This window comes from Rhinoraja longicauda, chromosome 10, assembly GCF_053455715.1.
Source record: "Rhinoraja longicauda isolate Sanriku21f chromosome 10, sRhiLon1.1, whole genome shotgun sequence".
NCBI classification, from domain to species: Eukaryota; Metazoa; Chordata; class Chondrichthyes; order Rajiformes; family Arhynchobatidae; genus Rhinoraja; species Rhinoraja longicauda.
In genome coordinates this window covers 2,745,023-2,770,506 of record NC_135962.1, presented here as the reverse complement: position 1 = coordinate 2,770,506, position 25,484 = coordinate 2,745,023, and the positions used below count along the sequence as shown (strand labels likewise).

The 25,484-nt window shown below is 41.0% G+C and overlaps 1 protein-coding gene across 2 annotated transcripts in view; it reads right to left on the bottom strand.

Annotated features, from left to right (window-relative positions):
* The window catches only part of dync1h1 (dynein, cytoplasmic 1, heavy chain 1), a 109,090-nt gene that overhangs the window by 20,507 nt on the left and 63,099 nt on the right, over positions 1–25,484 (bottom strand). Inside the window, exons 45-69 of one of the 2 annotated variants that reach the window (XM_078406036.1) lie at positions 24,530–24,644; positions 24,267–24,428; positions 23,324–23,538; positions 21,506–21,710; positions 15,265–15,438; positions 14,270–14,389; positions 14,043–14,163; positions 13,610–13,805; positions 12,861–12,978; positions 12,434–12,649; positions 12,062–12,274; positions 11,025–11,152; positions 9,491–9,644; positions 9,262–9,408; positions 7,451–7,601; positions 6,900–7,153; positions 6,297–6,431; positions 6,108–6,202; positions 5,704–5,881; positions 2,596–2,671; positions 2,335–2,495; positions 1,867–1,978; positions 1,685–1,745; positions 1,431–1,554; positions 620–733 (exon numbers count right to left, since the gene is read on the bottom strand). In XM_078406036.1, the coding sequence (XP_078262162.1) occupies positions 620–733; positions 1,431–1,554; positions 1,685–1,745; positions 1,867–1,978; positions 2,335–2,495; positions 2,596–2,671; positions 5,704–5,881; positions 6,108–6,202; positions 6,297–6,431; positions 6,900–7,153; positions 7,451–7,601; positions 9,262–9,408; positions 9,491–9,644; positions 11,025–11,152; positions 12,062–12,274; positions 12,434–12,649; positions 12,861–12,978; positions 13,610–13,805; positions 14,043–14,163; positions 14,270–14,389; positions 15,265–15,438; positions 21,506–21,710; positions 23,324–23,538; positions 24,267–24,428; positions 24,530–24,644 (3,745 nt within the window). Of the gene's footprint in view, positions 1–619; positions 734–1,430; positions 1,555–1,684; positions 1,746–1,866; positions 1,979–2,334; positions 2,496–2,595; positions 2,672–5,703; positions 5,882–6,107; positions 6,203–6,296; positions 6,432–6,899; positions 7,154–7,450; positions 7,602–9,261; positions 9,409–9,490; positions 9,645–11,024; positions 11,153–12,061; positions 12,275–12,433; positions 12,650–12,860; positions 12,979–13,154; positions 13,351–13,609; positions 13,806–14,042; positions 14,164–14,269; positions 14,390–15,264; positions 15,439–21,505; positions 21,711–23,323; positions 23,539–24,266; positions 24,429–24,529; positions 24,645–25,484 lie in introns of both variants that reach the window. The other variant, XM_078406037.1, reaches the window with a different exon arrangement.

Genomic DNA, 25,484 nt, shown 5'->3' with positions numbered 1-25,484 from the left:
GTTCCCGATGTTGGGGAAGTTCAGAACAAGGGGTCACAGTTTAAGGATAAGGGGGAAGTTTTTTAGGACCGAGATGAGAAAGTTTTTTTTTTTTACACAGAGAGTGGTGAATCTGTGGAATTCTCTGCCACAGAAGGTAGCTGAGGCCAGTTCATTGGCTATATTTAAGAGGGAGTTAGATGTGGCCCTTGTGGCTAAAGGGATCTGGGGGTATGGAGAGAAGGCAGGTGCGGGATACTGAGTTGGATGATCAGCCATGATCATATTGAATGGCGGTGCATGCTCAAAGGGCCGAATGGCCTACTCCTGCACCTATTTTCTATGTTTCTACCTGGAAAGGTTGCTGTGGTCCCGGGATGGATGGATGAGAGGGAGAGGGTATAGGGATAGGTGTTACATCTCATGCGGTTTCAAGGAAAAGTACTTGGTGAGAAGGGATAAGTGAATCAGAGCTGTGGAGGGAGCAGTCTCTGTGGGATCATGTTGGAGGTAGGTGACGAAAATGTCGGAGATTGATGTGTTGGATGGGTAGGCTGGTCAGGTGAAAGATGAGGACCCAGGGAGCTCTATCCTCATTCACCATTTAAACATTTGGAGTTAAATCTAAGTTTATTCTTACTTTACACATCCTGGAAACTGGGATGCTACTGAAAGTCCTCAGCATGTTGGCTTTCACGCCAGGTGGAGGTTCAAATACAAATATGCGGCCTGCTCGCAACAAGTTCACTGGAACCTGCAAACAAATTAAAGGGTTAGTTAAGAAGTTCCAAACAATTTGCCCTGCAAAAAAGGTTTGCTTTCTAAATCAAAAATCAGCAGTTGGACAGTAAAATACTTAAAACTTGTGCTTTGTTATAAAAATTCTGTTCATCAGACAATGAAAAACATTGAGACACAAGGAACTGTCAATACTGGCTTACAAAAAAACCCAACAAAGTGCTGGAGTAACTCAGCAGGTCAGGCAGCATTTCTGGAGAACATGGATCGGGTGACATTCTGGGTCGGGACCCATCTTCGGACTCAACATGGATAGGCGTCCTTTCAGGTGGGACTTTTTTTCACAATCAGATTCTGAAGAAGAGATCCGATTTGAAAAGTCACCTATTCATGTTCTAAAGAGATGCTGCCTTACCCGCTGAATTACCCCAGCACTGTCTTTTTATGCCTATCTAATAGTGATCTAAAGATAACTAATACGTTATAAAGCAAAACAGAAACTACTGTCCTGTTAAACTTTTTAAATATATATCCTGGTCTTTGTAAAGGCTTACAGAAGACAAAATATTTGCTTTCCCTGCTGCTATATAAATGAATCTACCTTTACATCTTTTAGCTATGTATGAGCAATGGAAGTGGCTATAACTAATCTAATATCCATGAAGCTCAAAATTCATAAACGTGAGCAATTCAGTCAGATTCCAGTGTTCTACCTTGGGGTTGATCTCCATGGTAAGGAAGAGTCGGAAGTTGGCATGTGCATGCAGGGAGTGCAGCTTCTTCTCCAGCTGCATGAGCCACCCAGGGGCTAGATGTACATTCTTCAACATCACCCACCTTTTAAGGCAATAGGGAATAGGTTGTTTACAACACAACAGTATCGGAGTGCAAGTACTTTAAACTACAAGATTGCTCTCTATGTATGTGAAGAACATATTGTACTGGTGAGATAAACAGAACAGCATACCTGCCAGATTTCACAGCAGTATTAATAGCTTTCTCTGCCTGGCTGAAACCCTCTGCAGAACCTACATGCAGATAAAATAATGAAATACTCAATAGAAGCATCCACTTGAGATCTTAAACCACGACAAAGGTAAACAAATTTCAGTGAGCACACAATATTTACAGAAGCCAAAGAACTCTTACCAATGGCAATTGATGTAATTTGTGTGTTTTGCTCAGCTGCGAGATCTTCTCCACGTCCACTAGCATCGTAGCCAGGTACAGAACACATGAGAACAGGGGTATTTGGTTTCACCTAAACAAAAGTGATATAAATAGCTCATCCTGCATATAGAAACAAACCTTCACATTTTATGCTGAACTAGCCAAGCAAGTTACTTGGCTGCAGACTAGAACAATGTCTATAAAAAACAAAATAATTTCAAAAGATTGAAAATGTATCCATTTAAAATGCACACCTCAATATTTTAGTCAGTATGAGTTACCCATTCACAAATATCAAAATGCAGGAGAAGATTGAATGAATAGAAATATCAAGCTCCTTGGAAGGAGTCAAGCATTCTCTTTCCCGATTTTATAGCGAAAAATAAACAATAACTTGGAATTCATTCTCCATGCATTGGAAAACAAAAAGCCATTTCAATCTCATACCTCGGTCTCCACAATAGTTGCCAGGTCCAATGGCTGTTCGATTGTGGACATGAAAGTGTCTCCTAAAACTGTAGCCACAAAGATATGAGCCATGGCCAAGAGGCGATCGGGCCGGAAGGCCTGGATCAGAAGCAGTCGATGGAATGCTTGCCCAATGGGAGCTGGACAAAAAGAAAGTAACTTATTACCTTACCTGACACATGAATAGTTACATGAATGCATTCTGCCCATATCAATGAAAATCAAGGTTAAAAAACTTACTGAGAGGTTTCTCCTCGGGCCACAAAAAAGGCACCGTTTGTTCAGGTGAACTGCTCTCCACCCAAATGTTAAATTGCTGCATTAAAATAATATTAATATAAATTAGATCAAAAATGTCATGCAAAACCTGGAAACCTAATTATAAATCAGTGGTTTATCAATAATCGAAATTTAAAACATTTGTTCCAGTGCTGGAAAAAAGGCAGTATTTTCAAAATACCATTGCTAAATTACTTATGAATAGCTTTGATGCAGTGCCTTTCATAAATTACATCACCAGAAGAAGGTGCTTTGCAGAAGAGAATCAAACCAATATTACAGAAATCCCAGAAGCAAAATGAAAAAGAAGGCAAAGTATAAGCAAAGACCAGCAGCAAATGTAAGAGGAAATCCAGTAATCTTCTACAGGCATGTAAACAGTAAACAGGCAGTGAAGCAGTGAGAACATCTCACGGGCAAATTAAGCAATTAACCTAGGAGGAGGATGCCGCTAGAGTCTGACATGAGGATGGTTGAAATATTGGACATTTAAAATTAATAAAAAGCAGGTAACAGAAAGGTTTCTGGTAATGTGAACCAATTGCTCATCCTAGGTCACTGAGAAAACGGTGGATGGCAATTGTGGACCATTGGCCATCATGCTCCAAATATTTGTAATAAAAGGAATGAAACCAGATGACTAAAGATCTGTAAGTATAAATCTTTGAACAAAAAGAGGCAGTGAAAGAATCCAGCACATACAAGCCCCTTTTGATTGGTGGAGAAAGTTTCAAAATTATCATCAGGAGCAAATGTAGTTTGATTAGAGAAAGATAGCATGAATTAGTAAAAGAAAATCCTATTTAACTTTGAGAAGTCACAAGAAGGGTAGAAGGTCAGTGAAGCCTATCCGTAAGACTCAAGTTCACAGATGATAATAGCTAGAATGACAACAAAAAAAACCTGTAAGAGACTTTGTTTTACTGGAATATGTTCCCTTGATGGTCTATACCAGGACCACTTTTGTTCTTGGGTAGATAAGACTTTAGTTTCAAGTGATACAAAATTTGAAATCTGCAAAGATAGAAACCAACTTTAAGGAGCAAAAGACAGGCTGGTCATATGGTCAGGGATGCTGCTGAAAGCTAAATGTAGAAAAAATTGAAGAGTTACAGTGCATTGCCTTCCACAATGTTTGGGACAAAGACCCATCATTTATTCATTTGCCTCTGTACACCACAATTTGAGATTTGTAATAGAAAAAAATCACATGTGGTTAAAGTGCACATTGTCAGATTTTAATAAAGGCCATTTTTATACATTTTGGTTTCACCATGTAGAAATTACAGCAGTGTTTATACACAGTCCCCCTATTTTAGGGCACCATAACATTTAGGACACAGCAATGTCATGTAAATGAAAGTAGTCATGTTTAGTATTTTGTTGCATATCCTTTGCATGCAATGACTGCTTGAAGTCTGTGATTCATGGACATCACCAGTTGCTGGGTGTCTTCTCTGGTGATGCTCTGCCAGGCCTGTATTGCAGCCATCTTTAGCTTATGCTTGTTTTGGGGGCTAGTCCCCTTCAGTTTTCTCTTCAGCATTAAAAAAGGCATGCTCAATTGGGTTCAGATCGGGTGATTTGACTTGGGGACTCATGAATTGACCATTTTTTAGCTTTGAAAAACTCCTTTGTTGCTTTAGCAGTATGTTTGGGATCATTGTCTTGCTGTAGAATGAACCGCCGGCCAATGTGTTTTGAGGCATTTCTTTGAACTTGAGCAGATAGGATGTGTCTATACACTTCAGAATTCATTATGCTACTACCATCAGCAGTTGTATCATCAATGAAGATAAGTGAGCCAGTACCTTCAGCAGCCGTACATGCCCAGGCCATAACACCCCCACCACCGTGTTTCAGATAGGGTGGTATGCTTTGGATCTTCGGCAATTTCTTCTCTCCTCCATACTTTGCTCTTGCCATCACTCTGATAAAGGTTAATCTTCATCTTATCTGTCCACAAGACCTTTTTCCAGAACTGTGGTTGCTCTTTTAAGTACTTCTTGGCAAACTATCCTGGCCATCCTATTTTTGCAGCTAACCAGTGGTTTGCATCTTGCAGTGTAGCCTCTGTATTTCTGTTCATGAAGTCTTCTGCAGACAGTGGTCATTGACAAATCCACACCCGACTCCTGAAGAGTGTTTCTGATCTGTCGGACAGGTGTTTGGGGATTTTTCTTTATTATAGAGAGAATTCTTCTGTCATCAGCTGTGGAAGTCTTCCTTGAGCTTCCAGTCCCTTTGCAATTAGTAAGCTCACCAGTGCTTTCTTTCTTCTTAATGATGTTCCAAACAGTTGATTTTGGTAAGCCTAAGGTTTGGCTGATGTCTCCTAACAGTTTTATTCTGGTTTCTCAGTCTCATAATGGCTTCTTTGACTTTCATTGGCACAACTTTGGTCCTCATGTTGATAAACAGCAATAAAAGTTTCCAAAGGTGATGGAAAGACTGGAGGAAAGACTAGGTGCTGGGAGCTCTCTGATACCTGCATTAAGTAGGCATTTAAACACACCTGAGCAATTACAAACACCTGTGAAGCCATGTGTCCCAAACATTTTAGTGCCCTGAAATGGAGAGATTATGTATAAACACAGCTGTAATTTCTCCATGGTGATTTTATTAAAATCTGACAATGTGCACTTTAACCACACGTGATTTTTTTCCTATTACAAATCTCAAATTGTGGAGTACAGAGGCAAATAAATAAATGATGGGTCTTTGTCCCAAACATTAAGGAGGGCACTGTACATTGTCATAGGAAGCATGAGAGGTGATATAATAAACAAACCCAAAAGGATCAGATTTTAGTGCATAAATTGCTGAAATTGATAAAGTTGGGAAAGTTACTTAAGCAGCTTACAGAATACTGTGGTATTTAAAAAAAACAACATGGATTGCATTTGCTGGTTGTGCAAATAATGAAGTTGTTAACAAATATAATTTTTTATCCTCCATTTCACCAGATGTAACAAATTTCACCTTTTCTTAATCCACAAGAAAGACTGTTGATAAAATGGTGGGTGGAATCAAAATACTCAAAACATAACCAGCATTAATGCAACTTACGACATCCTCCTGAACTTTGGAAGTTAGATCAAAGAAGATTGGTAAGCGGCTCAGTCTCTCCATTCCCTCGATTTGTTCTGTGGTGAGATAATCTATCTTTGACACAGATGACCCATTCAGTACAATCTCTCGACCACAAAGAAAGTGCTGGAACTCCACATCATACGACGACGGTTCACTGAGAAAGGAAGTTGGAGCTTTTACTAACACAATTCCCTCAAATTAATGTTTGTACCATTTATTCAGAAAACAGAAGTTATCACAAGTATTAAACAATACACATGAACCTTCCCTACAATCCATAATTCTATCTGCAAATGCAGAAAACAGACTTTACACGCTAAAATTAATTATCTAGTTTCTCAAAAAACTCATGGATTGAAAACAGTAAGCAAGCACATTACCTAGTTAGGCCCTTGAGACGAATCTTAGCCAGCAACATTGAAATTATGATGTGATCATTGTGCAACATACCCTGTGCTGATCTGTTAAACGCCGCCTGTGATAATACAAAATAGTGTATTAGCTTCAGGTGGTATTTTTTATTTAAATGTTTGGAGCTCAAAACGTTTTAATAACTTGTTCATGAGTACCTGGAAAAGATCTTTTGTGATAATTGAGAGTCGCTGTGAATGATCTGTTACTCCTTTCAGATTTGGATTCTCATACAGAACAGTGTGATAAATATCCAGGAAGAACTGAAGAGAATACTGATAGAGGAAGTGGATCTATTGAAAAAAGAAGAACAAGATTATCCATAATCACCCCATCTTCTAATTGTTTTACATTTTGGAGATCAATATAAATATTTGCTAGCAGTTTCCAAATGCATTCAGATATGCCATAACTATCTGGTTAATAGCTATGGTACACAATTGAGCACCAATAAAGTTATTTTAAAGCCTCTGACTTTATCACACTTTTGAACCAATAAGTCATTTATTTGAAAATACTATAGCAATCTTTACATTTTAAAAATCTGGCAGTTTATGCCAAAAAATACTAATTACATCACATAAAATATTTGGAAGATTGTTTCAGAAAAATGTCCCAGCTTGTTTTTAAATTAGACTATTCCCTGATGTACCAATTAACTGAATGGATAAAAGATGTATTTCTATGAAAATCAACTTGGCACACATAATCATTTGCCAAGTTCCTTTGTATATAATGACGATGTATTTATTTAATGTTACCTGGTTTATTGCTTCCATAGTGAAATAGATGCTACTGCATGCTGTTGAAAGCGGCAAGTACTGTTGGGACACAGCATCCACCTCCGCCATAACAATGTCTGTTTCTTCAACTTTTCTGGTTACCTCTGCTGCCTCTTTCTTTAGATTTTCCAGTGTGGTAATGATGGTGTCATCATCCAAAATACGGCCTTTAACTTCATTCAAAGCCTGCAGTAGAGACTTCTCCAGCTGACGTAAACGGAGCTGGAATTCACCTATCAAAGATAAGTATATCACCAAAACGGAAACTCTGCTCTAACTTAGGTTTCAGTGACTGTATACCAACAGTGCACTACAGTGCCAATTTGTAGAAGTCAAGACAGGAAACCATCAAAGTTCATAAAATTATAAAATCTTGCATGACAGGCAGATTGGACAATTTCCATAGCAGCTCATGTAAAATCAATTTTGTTTTTCTGAAGATTCCTGCAAAATAGTTCTAACAAGCCCATTTGATTTTACATATTATGTAAATCTCATTAGTCTGTTAAATTATCACAACTAAAACCAACCTTGCAATTTCAACAGGTCTGAACGTTTCTCATCCACATCTGGTCTCTCGGCCTTCAGCACCTCATTCAGACACTGGCTTTGCAAACTGCTCCGAGTCACTGTGAAGTTAACAAATGTGACACGGGAGCAGAGATCTGGTGGGAACTCAACCTGCAAAAGACAAAGTGAATGACGATCATTTCTAGTTACGCCTGCTTCAGAACAATCTTTAACAAATCATTGGAGATTCTTCAATGTATCTTTCCCTCAATAGTTATTTTATTGCTACCAAAGGATGGAATTGTTGCTGACATCCAGTCCCAAGGACCCAGAAACCTTTGGATTGTTATATAACATGGCAATTAGCGCTGCAGTTATTTCAACCATCTAATACCAAGTTCATGGAGACACAAGAGATTGCAAATACTGTAAACTGGAGCAAACATCTGCCAGAGAAACTAAGCGGGTCAGGAGGCATCTGCAGAGGCCAAGGAAAAGTCTATGTTTTGGGTAAAGACTCTGCATCATAACTTGGAGGGTAGAGGGGAGATAGCCAGTAAAAGATATACATTAACAATTTAATAACAATGCAACAACACTGTTGGTAAATTTGCAGAATAGATCAAAATTGCTGGTGCAGTATAGACAGTGAGAAATGACTTTTAAGTTTACAACAGGATTGAGACCAGCCGGGAAGGTGGGCCAAGGATTTTATTTGGATCTCAGGGATAACTTTTTCACTTAGAGGGTAGTACATATCCAGAGGAAGCTATAGAAGCAGATACAACTACAACTTTTAAAAAGACATTGACAGATGTTTGGATACCAGCCCACCTTATCCATGTGGGGCTCGTCCCATTTGGCTGTATTTGGTCATCCCTGAGATCTACTTACAATCCGTGGCCAAATGGGACGAGCCCAACATGGATCAGGTGGGTTGAAGTACAAAGAAAGGGTTAGCTGGATAATTCAATATTCATATCATTGGGCAGTAGACTACCATACAGAATGGGCGGCACGGTGGCGCAGTGGTAGAGTTGTTACCTTACAGCGAATGCAGCGCCGGAGACTCAGGTTCGATCCTGACTACGGGCGCTGTATGTACGGAGTTTGTACGTTCTCCCCGTCTCCTGCGTGGGTTTTCTCTGAGATCTTCGGTTTCCTCCCATACTCCAAAGACGTGCAGGTATGTAGGTTAATTGACTGGTTAAATGTAAAAATTGTCCCTAGTGTGTGTAGGATAGTGTTAATGTGCGGGGATTGCTGGGCGGCGCGGACTCAGTGGGCCGAAGGGCCTGTTTCCGCGCTGTATCTCTAAATGAATCTAAATAAAAAATTTAAAAGCCCTTCGCTGATTAGAGGAGGCCACATGAAGAACATCACATGCAGCAGATGAGATTTGGAGAAGTACATGAATCATGGTTTAACCTGGAGGGGCTGTTTGGATGGTGGTGAGGGAGGTGTTGCAGAGGAATGGCCAGGGGCTGGAGATGGATGGTGCCGAAATCACCTCCATACGTCACCAGGAACCACAGCACCGTACAAATTATACCTTTAATTTAGTCCTGATTAAATCAACCATTTCAGCAAGTGTAACTTTAAATCAAATTTGAACATTCTAAAACTGGTTTGAAATTTAAAAAACTAAATTCAAGGTAACTGAGGTTATCCAAGGTCTTATTAATAAACACATCTGTTTCTTAGGAGTTTAAGCACAAATTTACACAACTAACATTGCGAGTACATTTATCCAGGAATAGGAAAAAAAGATGTACTCATTAAGTATGCTTTTTAAAGCACAATTCTGATCATATTAATTTCAGTGACTTACTGTTGGGTCTCGAGTGGACAGGAAGATAACAAATGAAGGTGACAGGTCAATATCTTGGTCACCAAGGGTTATGAGTACTCTACCCCCAGTTCTGCGGACTTCACGATTGAGCACAGGGTTCAATATTGGATCATAACTTTCAACATCCTAGAAATAAAGTGACAGAAAGTAAATATACAGCACCTGGCAAAAGCAAAAATGTGTCATACAATGCTTTTGTATCACTAACCTGAACAAGTAATGGGTTACCAAATCTTAATGCACTCTCCAGGTTCTTTCTAAAGGCATCATCCAAGAAGCTGGTCCTAGTAATTTTGCGTTCCTTATATTCATTCATGATAAACTCAGTGGCTTGACCAGATGGATCAATAATCAATGGGTACCTTTTCAAAAGATAAAATATTTTTGGAAGTGGTAGCAAGACATCAGAAACTTTGCTCTGGATGCAGATCTTATAATATGAGTTAGAGTTCCCAAAAATAACAGGAGCTGATCTATTGTTTTTTACCAAAGAACAAGTGAAGTGATATTATTAGGAGCATGATATGAATGAATGAGTGCTTTATTGTCACATGTGACAAGTCACAGTGAAATTCCTTGCCTGCATACCCAAGGTATGTAATAGTCGCCACATACAGGGCACTGAGAAAGTTACAAAGCAGATAAATCAGATATAGCCAGCCAGTGCTGGCAAAGATTTTGATAGATAGAAATTTTGATACAGAACTGATTAGAAACACACAGGAACAGAAGAGGAAGAGAAGAAACTAGTTGGATTTCATTAGCATCACTGGTCCAATAATCAGGATAGGACCATTAATCTGACTACAAATTACTGCAAGATTGAAATACAAATACGTGGTCTGTAACCAAATCTTCTATTTGATTACACCAATCTGTCCCCCGGTCTTCCCCTCACTATTATTGTTTAAGTTTTCTGCTTCAGTTCATCTTCATAATTAGTTTAAGAAACTGTTTCTAAAATGGGAATATAGGGAAGTACTTAAACTGACATTAATCATTGAAATATCAGAACGCATCAACACTAAATGGGAAATAGCCTGTTAACCCTCTTCCCCATCAGTATTAACTCAAAAGTGGCATCACAACCCCCCCAAGAACCTATCGAGCAGTTAATTATTACATCTTCTCCAGAATACAGTCATAAAGACTTGGATATTTTTAATGATAATTTTTTATGCTCCAGGGCAGCCTGCAAAATGTGCATTGATTATAGCCTCTCAAATGATCATGAGTCTGGAGAAATATTTGGATGGCAAACTTTCATTTGGATGGCATGTCAAAATGCTGTTCTTTCTTATTTGGGTTACTCAGCGAGGCTGTCAAAGTGCAAGGAAAAAAGCTGCATTTATCCTGTAATTTGAAAGGTTTTAAGTTTTCAACGAACTGGACAGAACTGTTCGGATGCAAATTCTTTGTTCAAATCAACTAGCTATTACAATAAGCAAGTGGCATCCAAGTTAAATTTGGTTGATCATCAATACAATATGCTAACTGATTCACTGAAATGCTGAAAGTAACGTGACAGCACAAGAAACACATTGACAGCGACAACAAGAATAAATATGAGAATCCTCTCCATACTGCATATATCCAAACCGTTGCTGATTAAGTGCACAAGCTTAGTTATCTGCATGTAACAGGCCTGACAGTGTTTAACAGGTAATGGAAATATGCACACGTCTGTGCGACATTATTCCGACAAATAAACCCGTACACAATTCTTTTGGATAGACATATACCTATTGAAACGCTTCAGCATGATAGCATTTTCAGTGCACAAGTCATCAGCAGGTAGAGAGCTTGCTTGCCAGTGCAGGCGTTCATCAGCATTCGATAGATACTCTGTTCTTGCAATGTCTGTTCGGAACTGAAGTTAAAAGAATGATTAATTTGTGGAGACCTATTTGTAATGCACAAATTTGTAATTTTGTAAATCAAATATTCCAGACTAAAACCAGAAAATCAGTTAGAAACAATGGGAGGGGTAAGCAATTCATTCACGTGGTTAATATGTACCTCATCTCATTTACTCGTCTTCAAAATAGCATTCTTTGCCATCCACTGATAACTAAAACCTACCGATGGGGGCAAAGTAAGGCTCCAGATTTTCATTGCCTTTTGTGTTATTTGCTTTCATTCCTGGTCGGGCCGATTCTAATTGTATCTAGTGTCTGTTCTTGCTGGAATTTTGAGACATTTATACCATGAATTATTCCTGATAAGCCAAGTTCAGTATGGCCATCTATGTTTGCTACATATTTAGCCTTCACAAAGTCAACTGTTCTGCAATATTTCAGAGATCAAGATGGTACGACCAAAACATTAAATGAGAAATCAAACCGGAAATAATTTTACTTGAATGAAGTTGAGGGACCAAAAGAATCCAATGAAAGAGATTCACTAAGAGTAGTAATGTAAATTGAATACTAAAATAAGGAATTAAATTTCTAATGAGACTGATGTTCAACTTAAATGTTCAACATATCAAATTTTGGTTATCCCCACACTGACCAGGCCTGGCTAAAGCAATGGAAAAGATGCCAACAGTTCACCATAATTGAGAGGTTAATTTAATCATTGAGGATTGATCAGATCGAAACTCTTTAGAAACAAGAATGTTAGACAATGTGATAAAAAGTATTCAATAAAGCTACTATCAAATTCCTTGTATCCTTCAGCTCTCTTCCGCATTCCAAAGACAAGCCATTTCCCAATATGCTTTATCTAAGATAAATTTGTGATATTAATTCAATAACTATAAACTGTTTATAATTACCAGAATGCTTGCTTGTTGTAGATGATGTGCCCAAGTAGTGAAGAGATTTTGGCGCATTTGCTGATCAAAGTATCCGGCGTATGCAATAAAGGCAGCTGAGAGTAAGCAGTCTCCAGCTATGGTGGCCATTTGGTTCTTAAAAGTTTCACTGGTCTTTTCCCAGCGGTCTCGTTCAGTCGACAAACTCTTCAACAGGGCAGTACTTCTGTTAACCTGAAAGAGGGGTTTACGATTATAATACAGATGATTCCATCCAACCCAGCCATAATGGGTTCCCCATCCCTCTGTATCCCTGTAACTCTGTATAAGGATTTTTATAATGCAATTGAAATTTGCACAATGAAATATTTGTATTTATATAATCCCACTCACCTTTGCCTCGACAGCTGCAAGATCTGCTTTAATGGCTTGGGCTTCAGATATCAGAATAGCATACTCTTCTTTATAACGTGCAATACTGGTTTCCAGATCACGGATCATTTGCTCTACTTCATCAGCCTTTTGCTGGTTCTCTTTTGCATCATCCTCTAGCTTCTGTAGCTCATTGCGTAATGGTTCCACTCGTTTTAACACGTCAGCATAATTGAGCTACAAAATAGGATGAAATGTAAAATTATAATGAGTGACTGCTACCCACAGGGGGAAAACTAGTCTCAAAATCTTTTGAAGAACTCACAACACAAATCAGTCGCAACAAAATCAGATATGCTCAATGCTAATCTGGTGTTACTCAGTGATTTTGGAAACGTTCAAAACCATTTCCCCCCCAGAAATCCAGATTCTTTGCTTAGTTCCTTACCTGTGCAATAGCCCACTTCACCATTGGGCCACAAGCCAAAGAAGCTCTGTTGACAATTTCATAGTTGTAGCTTGGATTGGACATGTAGTTTTTCTTCATTTTCTCACGGATAACATCACTAATAAATAAAGATGTGAAAGTTAATACAATTGCCCACTTGATATCTTACAAATGGAAATTCAATACAATGTGCTTCAAGTGAGTTACAAACTAGGTGGTCCATAGCAATGAAGTGCAGCAACACAATCAAAATGCAAGAAAGATGTGATTTTTTTAAATAAAAGTAATGAATACCTTAATTCTTCAGTATTAAAGTTGACTATGCTGTTGATGAAATTATCTCTGATAATAACTTGTCTGATCTTTTTCCAGTCACTTGTCTCCTCACCCAGCAAGAGACAGATTGATTCTAATGCGAGTTTTACTGCAGCAGGTGGATTGGCCATGGCACGCACTTCAACAAGATGCTGCTTCTTTATAGAGCTTACAGCTAATAAAGGGGTGAAAAGAAAGGGGCTTTAAATGGACATGCAAATGGATGAGGGTGCGTGGCTGTTGCTGGGAATTAAGAGGAAATTTTTAATTTGAATACCAGAAGCACTTTCTGTCACCCAAATACTATTTTGGGCTAAATACTACACAAAATTCCATTGATGATAATTTTTTGATTATTTCTCAGTTTTAACCTATAGTCTGGTATTCGGTATAATTTCCATCTTCCCCAACAACGGCGGGCACCCATTATTCACCTGATTTCGTCAGCTGAAAAATTTACAATGGTCGGAATGAAGTTTTCCCTCATAATGATCGATCGGATCTGTTTCCAGTCTGTTGTACTTTCACCCAGGAGCAGACAGATTGATTCGAGTGCTAGCTTCACTGCACCCGGCGGATTAGCCATTGAACGGACCTCAACCAAGTGCTGCTTCTTGATCGATTTTACAGCTAATCAGCAACATGTGCCAGAGTGCAAATAAAGTTAAAAAGAAATGGTTAGGAAAGACAGAAAATTGAGATATCAACACCACACAGAAAAACTCAATCAGTTGCTAAAAAAGTAAGAAAACTAACAGGGTCATAGTTCTGAGCAAAAAGATAAAATACATGATATACAGGCAGCAATTAACATGTTACATTCTGTTTGCATATGTTTTTATAAACTCAATTTAAAATAAGTCTAACCATTCTGAGCCTCAATGACAGCAGGCTCCACCATATCCAAATCTTCCTTTACTTTCATCTGCTTGTCAGCAATAATTTCTTGCTGTTTGTGCAGCTGCTCCTGAATTTCTTGACTCATCACCTATCAAGAGAGTGAAGGTTGTTTGGCTTGAAGAGACCATTTCCTCAGTTTGAAATCTTGATTTCAAATAAATAATTCTTGTTTTGTAAAACTGAAAAGTTACTACCTTTTTCTTTTCAGCTTCTTGTTGATCCTTCACCATTTTCTTTAGCTTATCATTGGCTGCTGCATTTTTAACTTCTAATTCTTGGCTTTTAATTCTGAGATCGCGACGTAACTCTTCGACCTAGAGTGAAAGGATTAAATAGCAAACAAACGGAATATGAAAACATCTATTAAGATGTTCTCATTTGCAGAAGTACATTGATATTTAGGTTTCTGAATTAAATAATTATATTATGCCAATTGGCATTGTTTGACGTATTATTAAAAGCAAATCATTTGGTTGGTTAAAAAGTGGATTCTAAGGGAAACAGTTATGATTATTTGCTACAGGGGAGGTTTGGAGGGGACACAATGAAAAAAAAACCAATTAGGTGTTTCCACTTTTAAACTATCTTAATCCCATAATGGCTAAAGTACAACTTCATGGGGCACTAAGTCTTTTAAGACTAAATCAAAGTAAGTATCATGGGATGCAAACAGAGGATTATCAACCAAAGGGGAAAGAAGATAAGAAGCATTCCCATTACAGCTAATGTGCAATACATTTATATTGTGCCAACACAATCTCACTGGAGAAATAAAAGCAGAACCATTCTCCATCTGGTGCTAGAACATTGATAATGTAGATGATACAAATCATTTTATGCAATGATATAAATACAATTAGGAAAGCAGTCATGTGATATCTTAAGGAGGCTGGGTGTGAGGCAAAGAAAGGAGAAAACATGAAAAGTAAAAGTAGTTTAACACTTTAAATACTCAACACTATACATACAAAATAGCACATTTTTTACTGGTGGTTGATACTGTTATTATTGCTCAACCTGAATAGTGTTTTGAAAAATAGGCAAATTTCTTTTCAACCAATTTCCCATGAAGAAAATTGAGCAGTTAGTGTAGAATGTCATGGATTTAGTGAAAAACGGCAAAAAGCAAATGTAGAATAAAAGTATGCCATATTCCCAAATCCAAGTCCATAAAAGAGTTTTACTGTACCTGACCAACAGTTTCCTTAATCTTTCGTAGACCAACGTTCAAATGCATCTGCTGCTCTTCTAGTTCACTGCGCTTTTCATTGAACATATTGGCAAAGTGATTGATGAAGTCCAGATAATGGCGGGGCGTGATGGTCGTTATCCTGCCCCCACGCTTGACCAGCCGTGTGTTTGCCTAGTAAGAAAGAAAATTATTTCTATTTTAACTGATGTCAAGTTTTTATTTAACCTTGAGATTTAAGTCCTAATGTGATCAGTAAATTCCTACAACTGCTTAAAGAACTTTGTTTCCAAAGTGGAAACGCTGCAAAACAACGAGGTTAGAAAAATATAAACAACTTAATTCCATCTTGTACATTTATGAGTATGGTACCACAGTGCTTGTGCCATTGGACTAGTAATCTAACCACCTGGACAAATAATTCACTGGCATGTTCAAATCGTGACATGGCAGAAGAGAAATAAAGTAATTAAATCTAAAAAAATTGCTAGTTACAGACAGCTTGCATTACATTCCTGAAAAGCAGCACGAAATTCAAAAATGCATAAATTAAACATGTAAATATTTACAGGGGTGTTAAATTTGAGCATTTTATTTCAAAAATTATTTCAAAATGCACAAATCAAATACACGTAAAACACATGGTGCTTACGTCAGAAATAATGAAAACACCTATCTAAGAAACAAGAACACACATGCTCTTTATGTTGAGGGTGTGGGGGGGAATCTCCAATCTCCTTCACCTGCTGTGGCTGCACACAACCTTGACCAAAAGATAGAAGCAAATGGCAAATGAAGAGAGAACCAACACAAGGGACAAACGTATGGCTTCTTGCTCCTATCAATCGACCAGTTGCAAATACAGCTGCCACAAGGGTGTAATCAGGTGAGACGACCACTAGGTGTTGTGAAAAACAAAGCCTGACATTCACATCAAGTACAAGCCACATCATCTTTTATGGAACTCTAGTCACCAAGTTGTCAGCTCTCTCACATCAGATAAGATTTGGGCTTAAACCCAGTTGTGATGTAAATCAAAAAAAAAAATCTAGGTTGACACTCCAGTGCTTTAAGGGAGTGCTACATAATTAGGTGGGCTGAGGGGTCAGTTTCCGTGCTGTATAACATAGTATAAGAAGATAACTGCAGAAGCTGGTACAAATCAAAGGTATTTATTCACAAAATGCTGGAGTAACTCAGCGGGTCAGGCAGCATCTCGGGAGAGAAGGAATGGGTGACGTTTCGGGTCGAGACCCTTCTTCAGACTGATGTCAGGGGGGCGGGACAAAGGAAGGATATAGGTGGAGACAGGAAGATAGAGGGAGATCTGGGAAGGAGGAGGGGACGGGAGGGACAGAGGAACTATCTAAAGTTGGAGAAGTCGACGTTCATACCACTGGGCTGCAAACTGCCCAGGCGAAATATGAGGTGCTGTTCCTCCAATTTCCGGTGGGCCTCACTATGGCACTGGCCCATGACAGAAAGGTCAGACTGGGAATGGGAGGGGGAGTTGAAGTGCTCGGCCACCGGGAGATCAGTTTGGTTAATGCGGACCGAGCGCAGGTGTTGAGCGAAGCGATTGCCGAGCCTGCGCTTGGTTTCGCCGATGTAAATAAGTTGACATCTAGAGCAGCGGATGCAATAGATGAGGTTGGAGGAGGTGCAGGTGAACCTTTGTCTCACCTGGAAAGACTGTTTGGGTCCTTGGATGGAGTTGAGGGGGGAGGTAAAGGGACAGGTGTTGCATCTCGTGAGGTTGCAGGGGAAAGTGCCTGGGGTTGGGGTGGTTTGGGTAGGTAGGGACGAGTGGACCAGGGAGTTACGGAGGGAACGGTCTCTGCGGAACGCAGAGAAGGGAGGGGATGGGAATATATGACCAGTGGTGCGGTCCCGTTGTAGGTGACGGAAATGTTGGTGGATGATTTGTTGGATCCGCTGGCTGGTGGGGTGGAAGGTGAGAACGAGGGGGATTCTGTCCTTGTTGCGAGTGGGGGGAGGGGGAGCAAGAGTGGAGCTGCGGGATGTAGAAGAGACCCTAGTGAGAGCCTCATCTATAATGGAGGAGGGGAAGCCCTGTTTCCTGAAAAACGAGGACATCTCTGAAGCCCTAGTGTGAAACACCTCATCCCGGGCGCAGATGCGGCGTAGACGGGGGAATTGGGAGTAGGGGATAGACTTTTGCAGGGGACCGGGTGGGAAGAAGTGTAGTCCAGATAGCTGTGCGAGTCAGTGGGTTTATAGTAAATGTCCGTCACTAGTCTGTCTCCTGTGATGGAGATGGTGAGGTCCAGAAACGGGAGGGAGATGTCGGAGATATTCCAGGTATATTTAAGGGCAGGATGGAAATTGGAGGTGATGTGTATGAAGTCAGTGAGTTCTGCATGGGTACAAGAGGTAGCACCAATGCAGTCGTCAATGTAGCGGAGGTAGAGTTCGGGGATGGGGCCGGTGTACGCCCGGAACAGGGATTGTTCGACGTACCCGACAAAGAGGCAGGCATAGCTAGGGCCCATGCGAGTGCCCATAGCTACGCCTCTGGTTTGGAGGAAGTGGGAGGAGTCAAAGGAGAAGTTGTTGAGGGTAAGAACCAGCTCTGCTAGGCGGAGGAGAGCGTTGGTAGATGGGGATTGGCTGGTTCTGCGGTCGAGGAAGAAACGGAGTGCTTCGAGATCATCCTTGTGGGGGAGGTTCCAGACCTGGCAACTCATTCAATTTGAGGGACATGATGCCCATGTCACATGAATGAGTAAAATCCTTGACTACACCAGCTCAAAGCAACAGCTGTTCCCTTCAAGAGAAAAGAGTTTGGCAGGAACACCCACTATCCATCCAACATCCACTACAGTTTGCATACCGTTCGAACAGGTCCACGGATGATGCCGTCTCCCAGGTTCTGCACACCGCTCTCTCTCATCTGGACAGCCAGGGGAGCTATGTGAGGATGTTGTTCATTGACTTTAGTGCAGCTTTCAACACAATAGTCCCTAGCAGACTGGTTGAGAAGCTGCTGGAACTGGGGCTTAGCACCCCTCTGTGTGCCTGGGTCCTGGACTTTCTCACCGCCAGGCCACAAGTGGTCAGGATGGGGGAACACACATCTAGCTCCCTCACCCTGAACATAGGATCCCCCCAGGGTTGCGTCCTTAGCCCCCTACTGTACTCCCTGTACACACATGACTGTGGGGCCAGGTTCAGCTCAAACTCCATCATCAAGTTTGCTGATGACACTGTGGTGGTGGGCCGGATCTCCGACAACGATGAGAAGGCCTACCGGGAGGAGGTGGCTGATCTGGCACTCTGGTGTCAGGACAATAGCCTCCTCTTGAATGTCACTAAAACTAAGGAGCTGATTGTGGACTTTAGAAGGGCTCAACATCCAAGGACGTACACGCCACTGGAGATAAATGGGTCTACTGTGGATAGGGTGAGCAGTTTTAAATACTTGGGAGTCTACATCACAGAGGATCTGACATGGGCAACGCACATTGCTGCACTGGTGGGTAAGGCAAAGCAGCGCCTTTACCACCTTAGACAGCTGAGGAAATTCAGAGTGTCTCTGAGGATCCTTCATTGCTTCTACTCTGGGGCTGTAGAGAGCATCCTGTCCGGCAACATTACAGTCTGGTTTGGGAACAGCTCTGCCCAGGACAGGATGGCCCTGCAGAGTAGTGCGTTCGGCAGAACACACCATGGGAACTACACTCGTCCCCCTGCAGGACCTATACATCAGGAGGTGCAGATCAAGAGCAAGCAAGATTATGAGGGACCCCTGCCACCCCAGTAACGGACTGTTCCAGATGCTAGGGTCAGGCAAGCGCCTCCGCTGTCATGCTGTGAAAACGGAGAGGATGAGATGGAGTTTCTTCCCACAGGCCATCCGGACTGTCAACTTTTATAACTCCAGGGACTAAATTTTGTCTTCTCTATATTAACTTTAATTTATATGCTGTAACTGTAATTCTTTTTTGTGCACAACCCGCAGGCATTGCCACTTTCATTTCACTGCACATCGTGTATGTGTATGTGACAAATAAACTTGACTTGACTAGATATATCTACAAAGTGTCACATAAGTTGAACTATATGCAATTTTAAAAATCAATACCAAGTCTAAAAGGATTTCATTTGCTCCAAATAATCATATTGGTTATGTTCACTTCAGAGGCAAGATAAGTGAAGGTTCTCTCAGCTGCCTGATGACTGTCTGGGTCAATATACCCAGACTGACCCCGAGCCATGCAGATTTATAGTTAATATATAGATCAGCTAGGCCATTTGAGCAGGATAAGCAGGTGCCTGTATAATGAATATTATTTGCATGCATAATTCTGATTTCATTACTTCTGGCTGTCTGCCCTCCAAAGCGTCCAACCTTATCGTTCCCCAGCCCCGCACGGCCCAATTTTATCTTCGCCCCAAAATCCACAAACAGATCTGTCGTGGCAGACCCATTGTTTCAGCTTGTTCCTGTCCCACTGAATTAATTTCCACCTACCTCGACTCCACCCTATCCCCCTGGTCCAATCCCTCCCCACCCATGTCCAAGACACCTCACACGCCCTTTGTCTCTTCAATGACTTCCGTTTTCCAGGACCCACTCCCTCATCTTTAGTTTGGATGTTCAGTCACTCTACACCTCCATCTCCCACCAGCAAGGTCTTAAAGCCCTCAGTTTCTTTGTCGACCGCAGAACCAGTCAATTTCCGTCTACTAACACTCCCCCCTGCCCAGCAGAGCTGGTCCTCACCCTTAACAACTTCTCCTTCAGCTCCGCCCACTTCCTCCAAATCCAAGGCGTAGCTATGGGCACTGGCATGGGCCCCAGCTATGTCTGCCTCTTTGTAGGGTACGTCGAACAATCCCAGTTCCATGCATGCACTGGCCCAATCCCCAAACTCTACCTCTGCTACATTGACAACTGCATCGGTGCTACCTCCTGTACCCATGCAGAACTCACTGACTTCATCAACTTCTCGACTAATTTCCATCCTGCACTCAAATTCACTTGGACCATCTCCGACATCTCCCTACCGTTTCTAGATCTCACCGTCTCCATCACAGGAGACAGACTATTGACCGACATCTATTACAAATCTACTGATTCCCATACACTTCTTCCCACCCTGTTTCCTGTAAAGACTCTATCCCCTACTCCCAATTTCTCCGTCCAAGCCGCATCTGCACCCAGGAAGAGGTTTTCCATACCAGGTCATCAGAGATGTCCTCATTCTTTAGGGAACGGGGGTTCCCCTCTTCCATTATAGATGAGGCTCTCACTAGGGTCTCCTCGATATCCCGCAGCTCCGCTCTTGCTCCCCCTCCCCCTATTCGTAACAAGGACAGAATCCCCCTTGTCCTCACCTTCCACCCCATCAGCCATCGCAAACAGTACATAACCCGCCGACATTTTTGCCACCTCCAATGGGATCCCACTACTGGCCACATATTCCCATCTCCACCTCTTTCTGCTTTCCGCAGAGACTCTCTCCCCCACAACTCCCTGGTCAACTCGTCCCTTCCCACCCAAACCAACCCTCCCCAGGCACTTTCCCCAGCAACCGAAGGAGTTGCAACACCTGTCCCTTAACCTCCCCCCTCAACTCTATCCAAGGACACGAACAGTCTTTTCAGGTGAGGCAGAGGTTCACCTGCACCTCCTCCACCCTCATCTACTTTATCCGAAGTTCCAGGTGTTGACTCCTGTATATCAGCGAGACCAACTGCAGGCTCGGCGATTGTTTTGCTGAACACGTTCACTCAGTCCGCCTAAACCTAGCTGATCTCCTGGTTGCTCAGCACTTTAACTCCCCCTCCCATTCCCAATCTGACCTTTCTGTCCTGGGCCTCCTCCACTGTCAGAGTGAGACCCCCAGCGTAAATTGGATGAACAGCACCTCATACTTTGCTTGGGCACCTTACACCCCAGCGGTATGAACATTGACTTCCCTAACTTCAAATTGCCCTTGCTTTCCCCCTCTCTCCATCCCCTTCCCCTTCTCAGTTCTCCCACCAGTCTTACTGTCTCCGACTACATTCTATCTCTGTATCGCCCACTCCCGACATCAGTCTGAAGGGTCTTGACCCGAAACATCACCCATTCCTTCTCTCCAGAGATGCTGCCTGTCCCGCTGAGTTACTCCAGCATTTTGTGTCTACCATTATTTACATGCAATTCTTTTTCCTGATCAAGAATACAGAATATTTTTAAAAAAGTTTCCAAACAACATTTGTAATTACTCACTTGATGCAACGTTAAGTGAACAAAAACACAACTGTTGACGATAGCCTCTCGGTGTGATGGTGGCTGGGGAAGCTTGTCATAAGCAATGGGCATGTAGTCGGGAACAATATAATTAGGTTTCTCAAGATCCATTTTGCAGGTGAACTCTTTGCCAACTTGATACAAGGCTTCGGTAGACCAGTCCCCGAACCAGTTCAGCACACATCTTTGAAGCAAGGAGGGAAATTCGATTAATAACAAGTTTTGAAAATAATCTCAAAAAATGTTTTTGTTCAGAATAAATTTTCCATTGCAAGGAAAGTAAACTAATAGTAAATCTTTTGAGCCTCTCCCTTACACTCTCCCAAAGCCTAAAAATCGAACTTCAATTAAAAAAAATTAAGTATAATCCTCTGCAGGATTCTGCCAATCAGGGCATAAGAACTTTATAACAGTTGTAGTTACATTTGCTAATTATATGAAGAGCCGACACTGAATGCTGGAGTAACTCAGCGGGCCAGGCAGCATCTCTGGAGAGAAGCAATGGGTGACGTTTCGGGTCAAGACTCTTCTTCAGACTGAAGAGCCAACTGACCCATTAGGGTGCCATTTTCTATTTTTATGGCAAATTGGATTCAGTGTGACCTAGCTAAACTTATTGGTGGCTGTTTCACATTCACATCATTTAGCTGAACTTACTCAGCAGAATAATTTAGAGAGGATGTTTTCACTAGTCTAGATCTAGAACCAGAGGCCACAGCCTCAGAATAAAAGGACGCTTTAGAAAGGAGATGAGGAGGAATTTCTTTAGTCAGAGGTGGTGAGTCTGTGGAATTCATTGCCACAGATGGTTGTGGAGGCCAAGTCAATGGATATTTTTAATACGGAGATTGACATATTCTTGATTAGTAAAGGTGTCAGAGGTTATGGGGAAAAGGCAGGAGAATGGGGTTGAGAGAAAGGTGGACCAACCATGATTGAATGGCAGAGTAGACGTGATGGGCCGAATGGCCTAATTCTGCTCCTATAACTTATTAACACACCAAATAACAACTTAAAAAAGAAATTAAATAAAACAACCTCCCAATAGGCTCGTCCAGCAGAAGGTTCAAAAGTTTGAAACCATGTACCATCTGATTCAAGACCAGCTTCTTCCCCATTATTATTAGACTCTTGAACGGACCTCTCATAAGCTAAGGATGCACCTCAATCCATCTTGTTGCAGCCCCTATTTTTTAAATTTGCATATCTCTGAATCTATATCACTATAGTCTGAAGAAGGCTCCCAACCCAAAACGTCATCTATCCATGTTCTCCAGAAATGCTGCCTGACCTGTGGAATTACTCTGTCACTTTGCGTTATTTTTTGTAAACTAGCATCTACAGTTCTTTGTTTCTATACTGTATTCTTTCACTCGGTTAATATTGCCACTTGTATTCTTTTTTGATCATCTTCCCGCCCTTCACAAGGACACAAAGTAATCAGAATATGTCATTTGGCTGCTCATAGCAGCTCAAACAGCAAGATCAAGATGAGTTTTTAGAACTCAACCATGTTTTAGTAGTAAAGCAGTTTTCCTTGATTTCCCCATTAAGTGTTCCCCTCTATGTCCTTCTCTTTCATAATCTTGTGTAGCCTTGTTTAAAATGCATCTAATCTACCCACCTTAAACACTACCTGTGGTAGAATTCCACATTCTCATCACTCTTCGGTGAGTTACCTGCCTAATTCCCACTTTATGCTTCCTTTTGAAAGTATTTCCTCACACAAAATTACAAGTTATATATTTAAAAAATGAGTTGGAACTAATAATCGGGCCACACAAAAAGTGCAGTCACCTGTTGAAAAGAGCCGGAGAGGTTGCAGCTCTATCTTTCAACCCCTCAGACGATGGATTCATGGTAAATACAACATGCAGATTGCGGATAACCTGTCCTGTAAACCACTTGTACAGTTCCTCATGAGTGTCAAGCATTAAACCTTCTTTCTGTGCACCTTCTTTGCATTGGGTCATTAAGGTGGCATACTCATCCCCTTCAAACAGGCCAGGCACCTGTTCAATAGGAAAAGACAGATGAATGCAAGTGACAGTTTAAGCATTTCATTTGTCCAACATATAATTTAGTTATTTTGTTTAGTTTAGAGATGCAATGCGGAAACAGGCCCATCGGGTCCGCAACGACCAGCGATCACTGAACACTAACCTACACTCACTGGGGACAATTTTACATTTATACCAAGCCAATTAACCTACAAACCTGTACTTCTTTGGAGTGTGGGAGGAAACCGAAGATCTCAGAGAAATCCCACGCAGGTCTTGAGAACGTACAAACTGACTACAGGTGCTGTCTGTACGGAGTTTATACGTTCTCCCTCTGACCGTGTGCGTTTTCCCCGGGTGCTCCAGTTGTCTCCCACACTCCAAAGACATAGGTTATTTTGGCTTTGGTAAAAATGGTAAATTATCCCAAGTGTGTAGGATGGTGATAGTTTGCTGGGATCGCTGTTCGGCGAGGACTTGGTGGGCCGAAGGGCCCGTTTCCACGCTATATCTCTGTATTAGCTTAGGTTTAACAAGTATGAAAGCTAGTGAAAACTCAGTGATAGTTGCAGGATACATAGATTTAAAAATCATTTGCAAATGTCCAATTACATCATACAACCCACAACTTTTGCAAAATGTAATTTTATCATTGTACAATTTTAACAATGTTACTTTGACAGATCGCTTGTTTGCAATCGATGTTCTTATTTCTAGATTTTGACATTTTCTGTATTTACCTCCCCATTGGCCAGCAAGGTATTCATGCGCTCCAGGAAACTGGAATCGAGTACATTGGACTCGTCCATAATGAAAGCGATCTTCTCATTTTTGCAGCCAGATCGTCGCAACACGGTTCTCAGATCTTCATCAAAATCCTCACCCGTGTACTTCCTGTGAACCTGCACACCAAGAATTTGTACAATGGACACTAGAATGAACTTCTTTCAGCTAGGCAAAGATTTGTGTTTGCTACAACAGTACAAAAATGACTCTCACCAACCTTAATCTGATAAACACTAAGGCCATTCATCCAGGCAACAAAGCGAGAGAGCGTTGTTTTCCCTGCACCGCTGACACCGATAAGCAGCAAATGGCCTTGTGATTGCCGGAATATCCTGAGAAATATTAATAATTACATGAATACAATTCAAGGTAATTTAGATTGACAACTTACAGAATCTTAAAAGAGATCATTTATAAACACTGCACTGGGAATTTCACTGTTAGGTCACCAAATTCCACCATAAAAATGTACAAACTGAAAGAAAAAAAAATCACAAGCAACAGCCATTTAACAGCAATATTAATATGAAGTTCAATATAAACCCCCACTATTTGCCTATTTCAGCCATCCATCTCAACAACCTGATTACACCAGTAATGTACAATTGCAACTACCAATGTGATTATCGCCCCAAGGGACCTGTCTGTGAAGGTCTATTCTGAATATGACCCCATTCCCAGTTTGAAGCGATCCACCCATTTCCTCCCTCCATTCTATTGGCACAGTCTTCGTCATGTTCATTATTATAAAATGATAGACCCACACAAACAAGGAAATCATCTGTCTATCAAATGCACACCTCCATTAAATCTTCCTAAACCTTCTTCATATTTGCCCTACTTCTTGTAACCAAAATCCATCACCTTTGGAACCCTTCTAATATCTCTCTTTCTTACCCTCTAAATAACTTTCATATATCATCAAAACATTGGAAGCAATATTTCATTTTTGCCAAGCTTCTAATGTTTTAAAAGGATTTAAAGTCACTTCCCTGCTTTTGTATTCTATGTCTCTACGTGGGAAGATCAGGATCCCTTACGCCTTACCAATGGTTTTATGTCATATTATGTTCACAATTTATATAAATCTACACTCATATCCCTGTTCTTGCAGTTACTATTATTAAGGATTAGGTAATACTGTCTCGTTCACTGCAGTCTTGAATTAAATT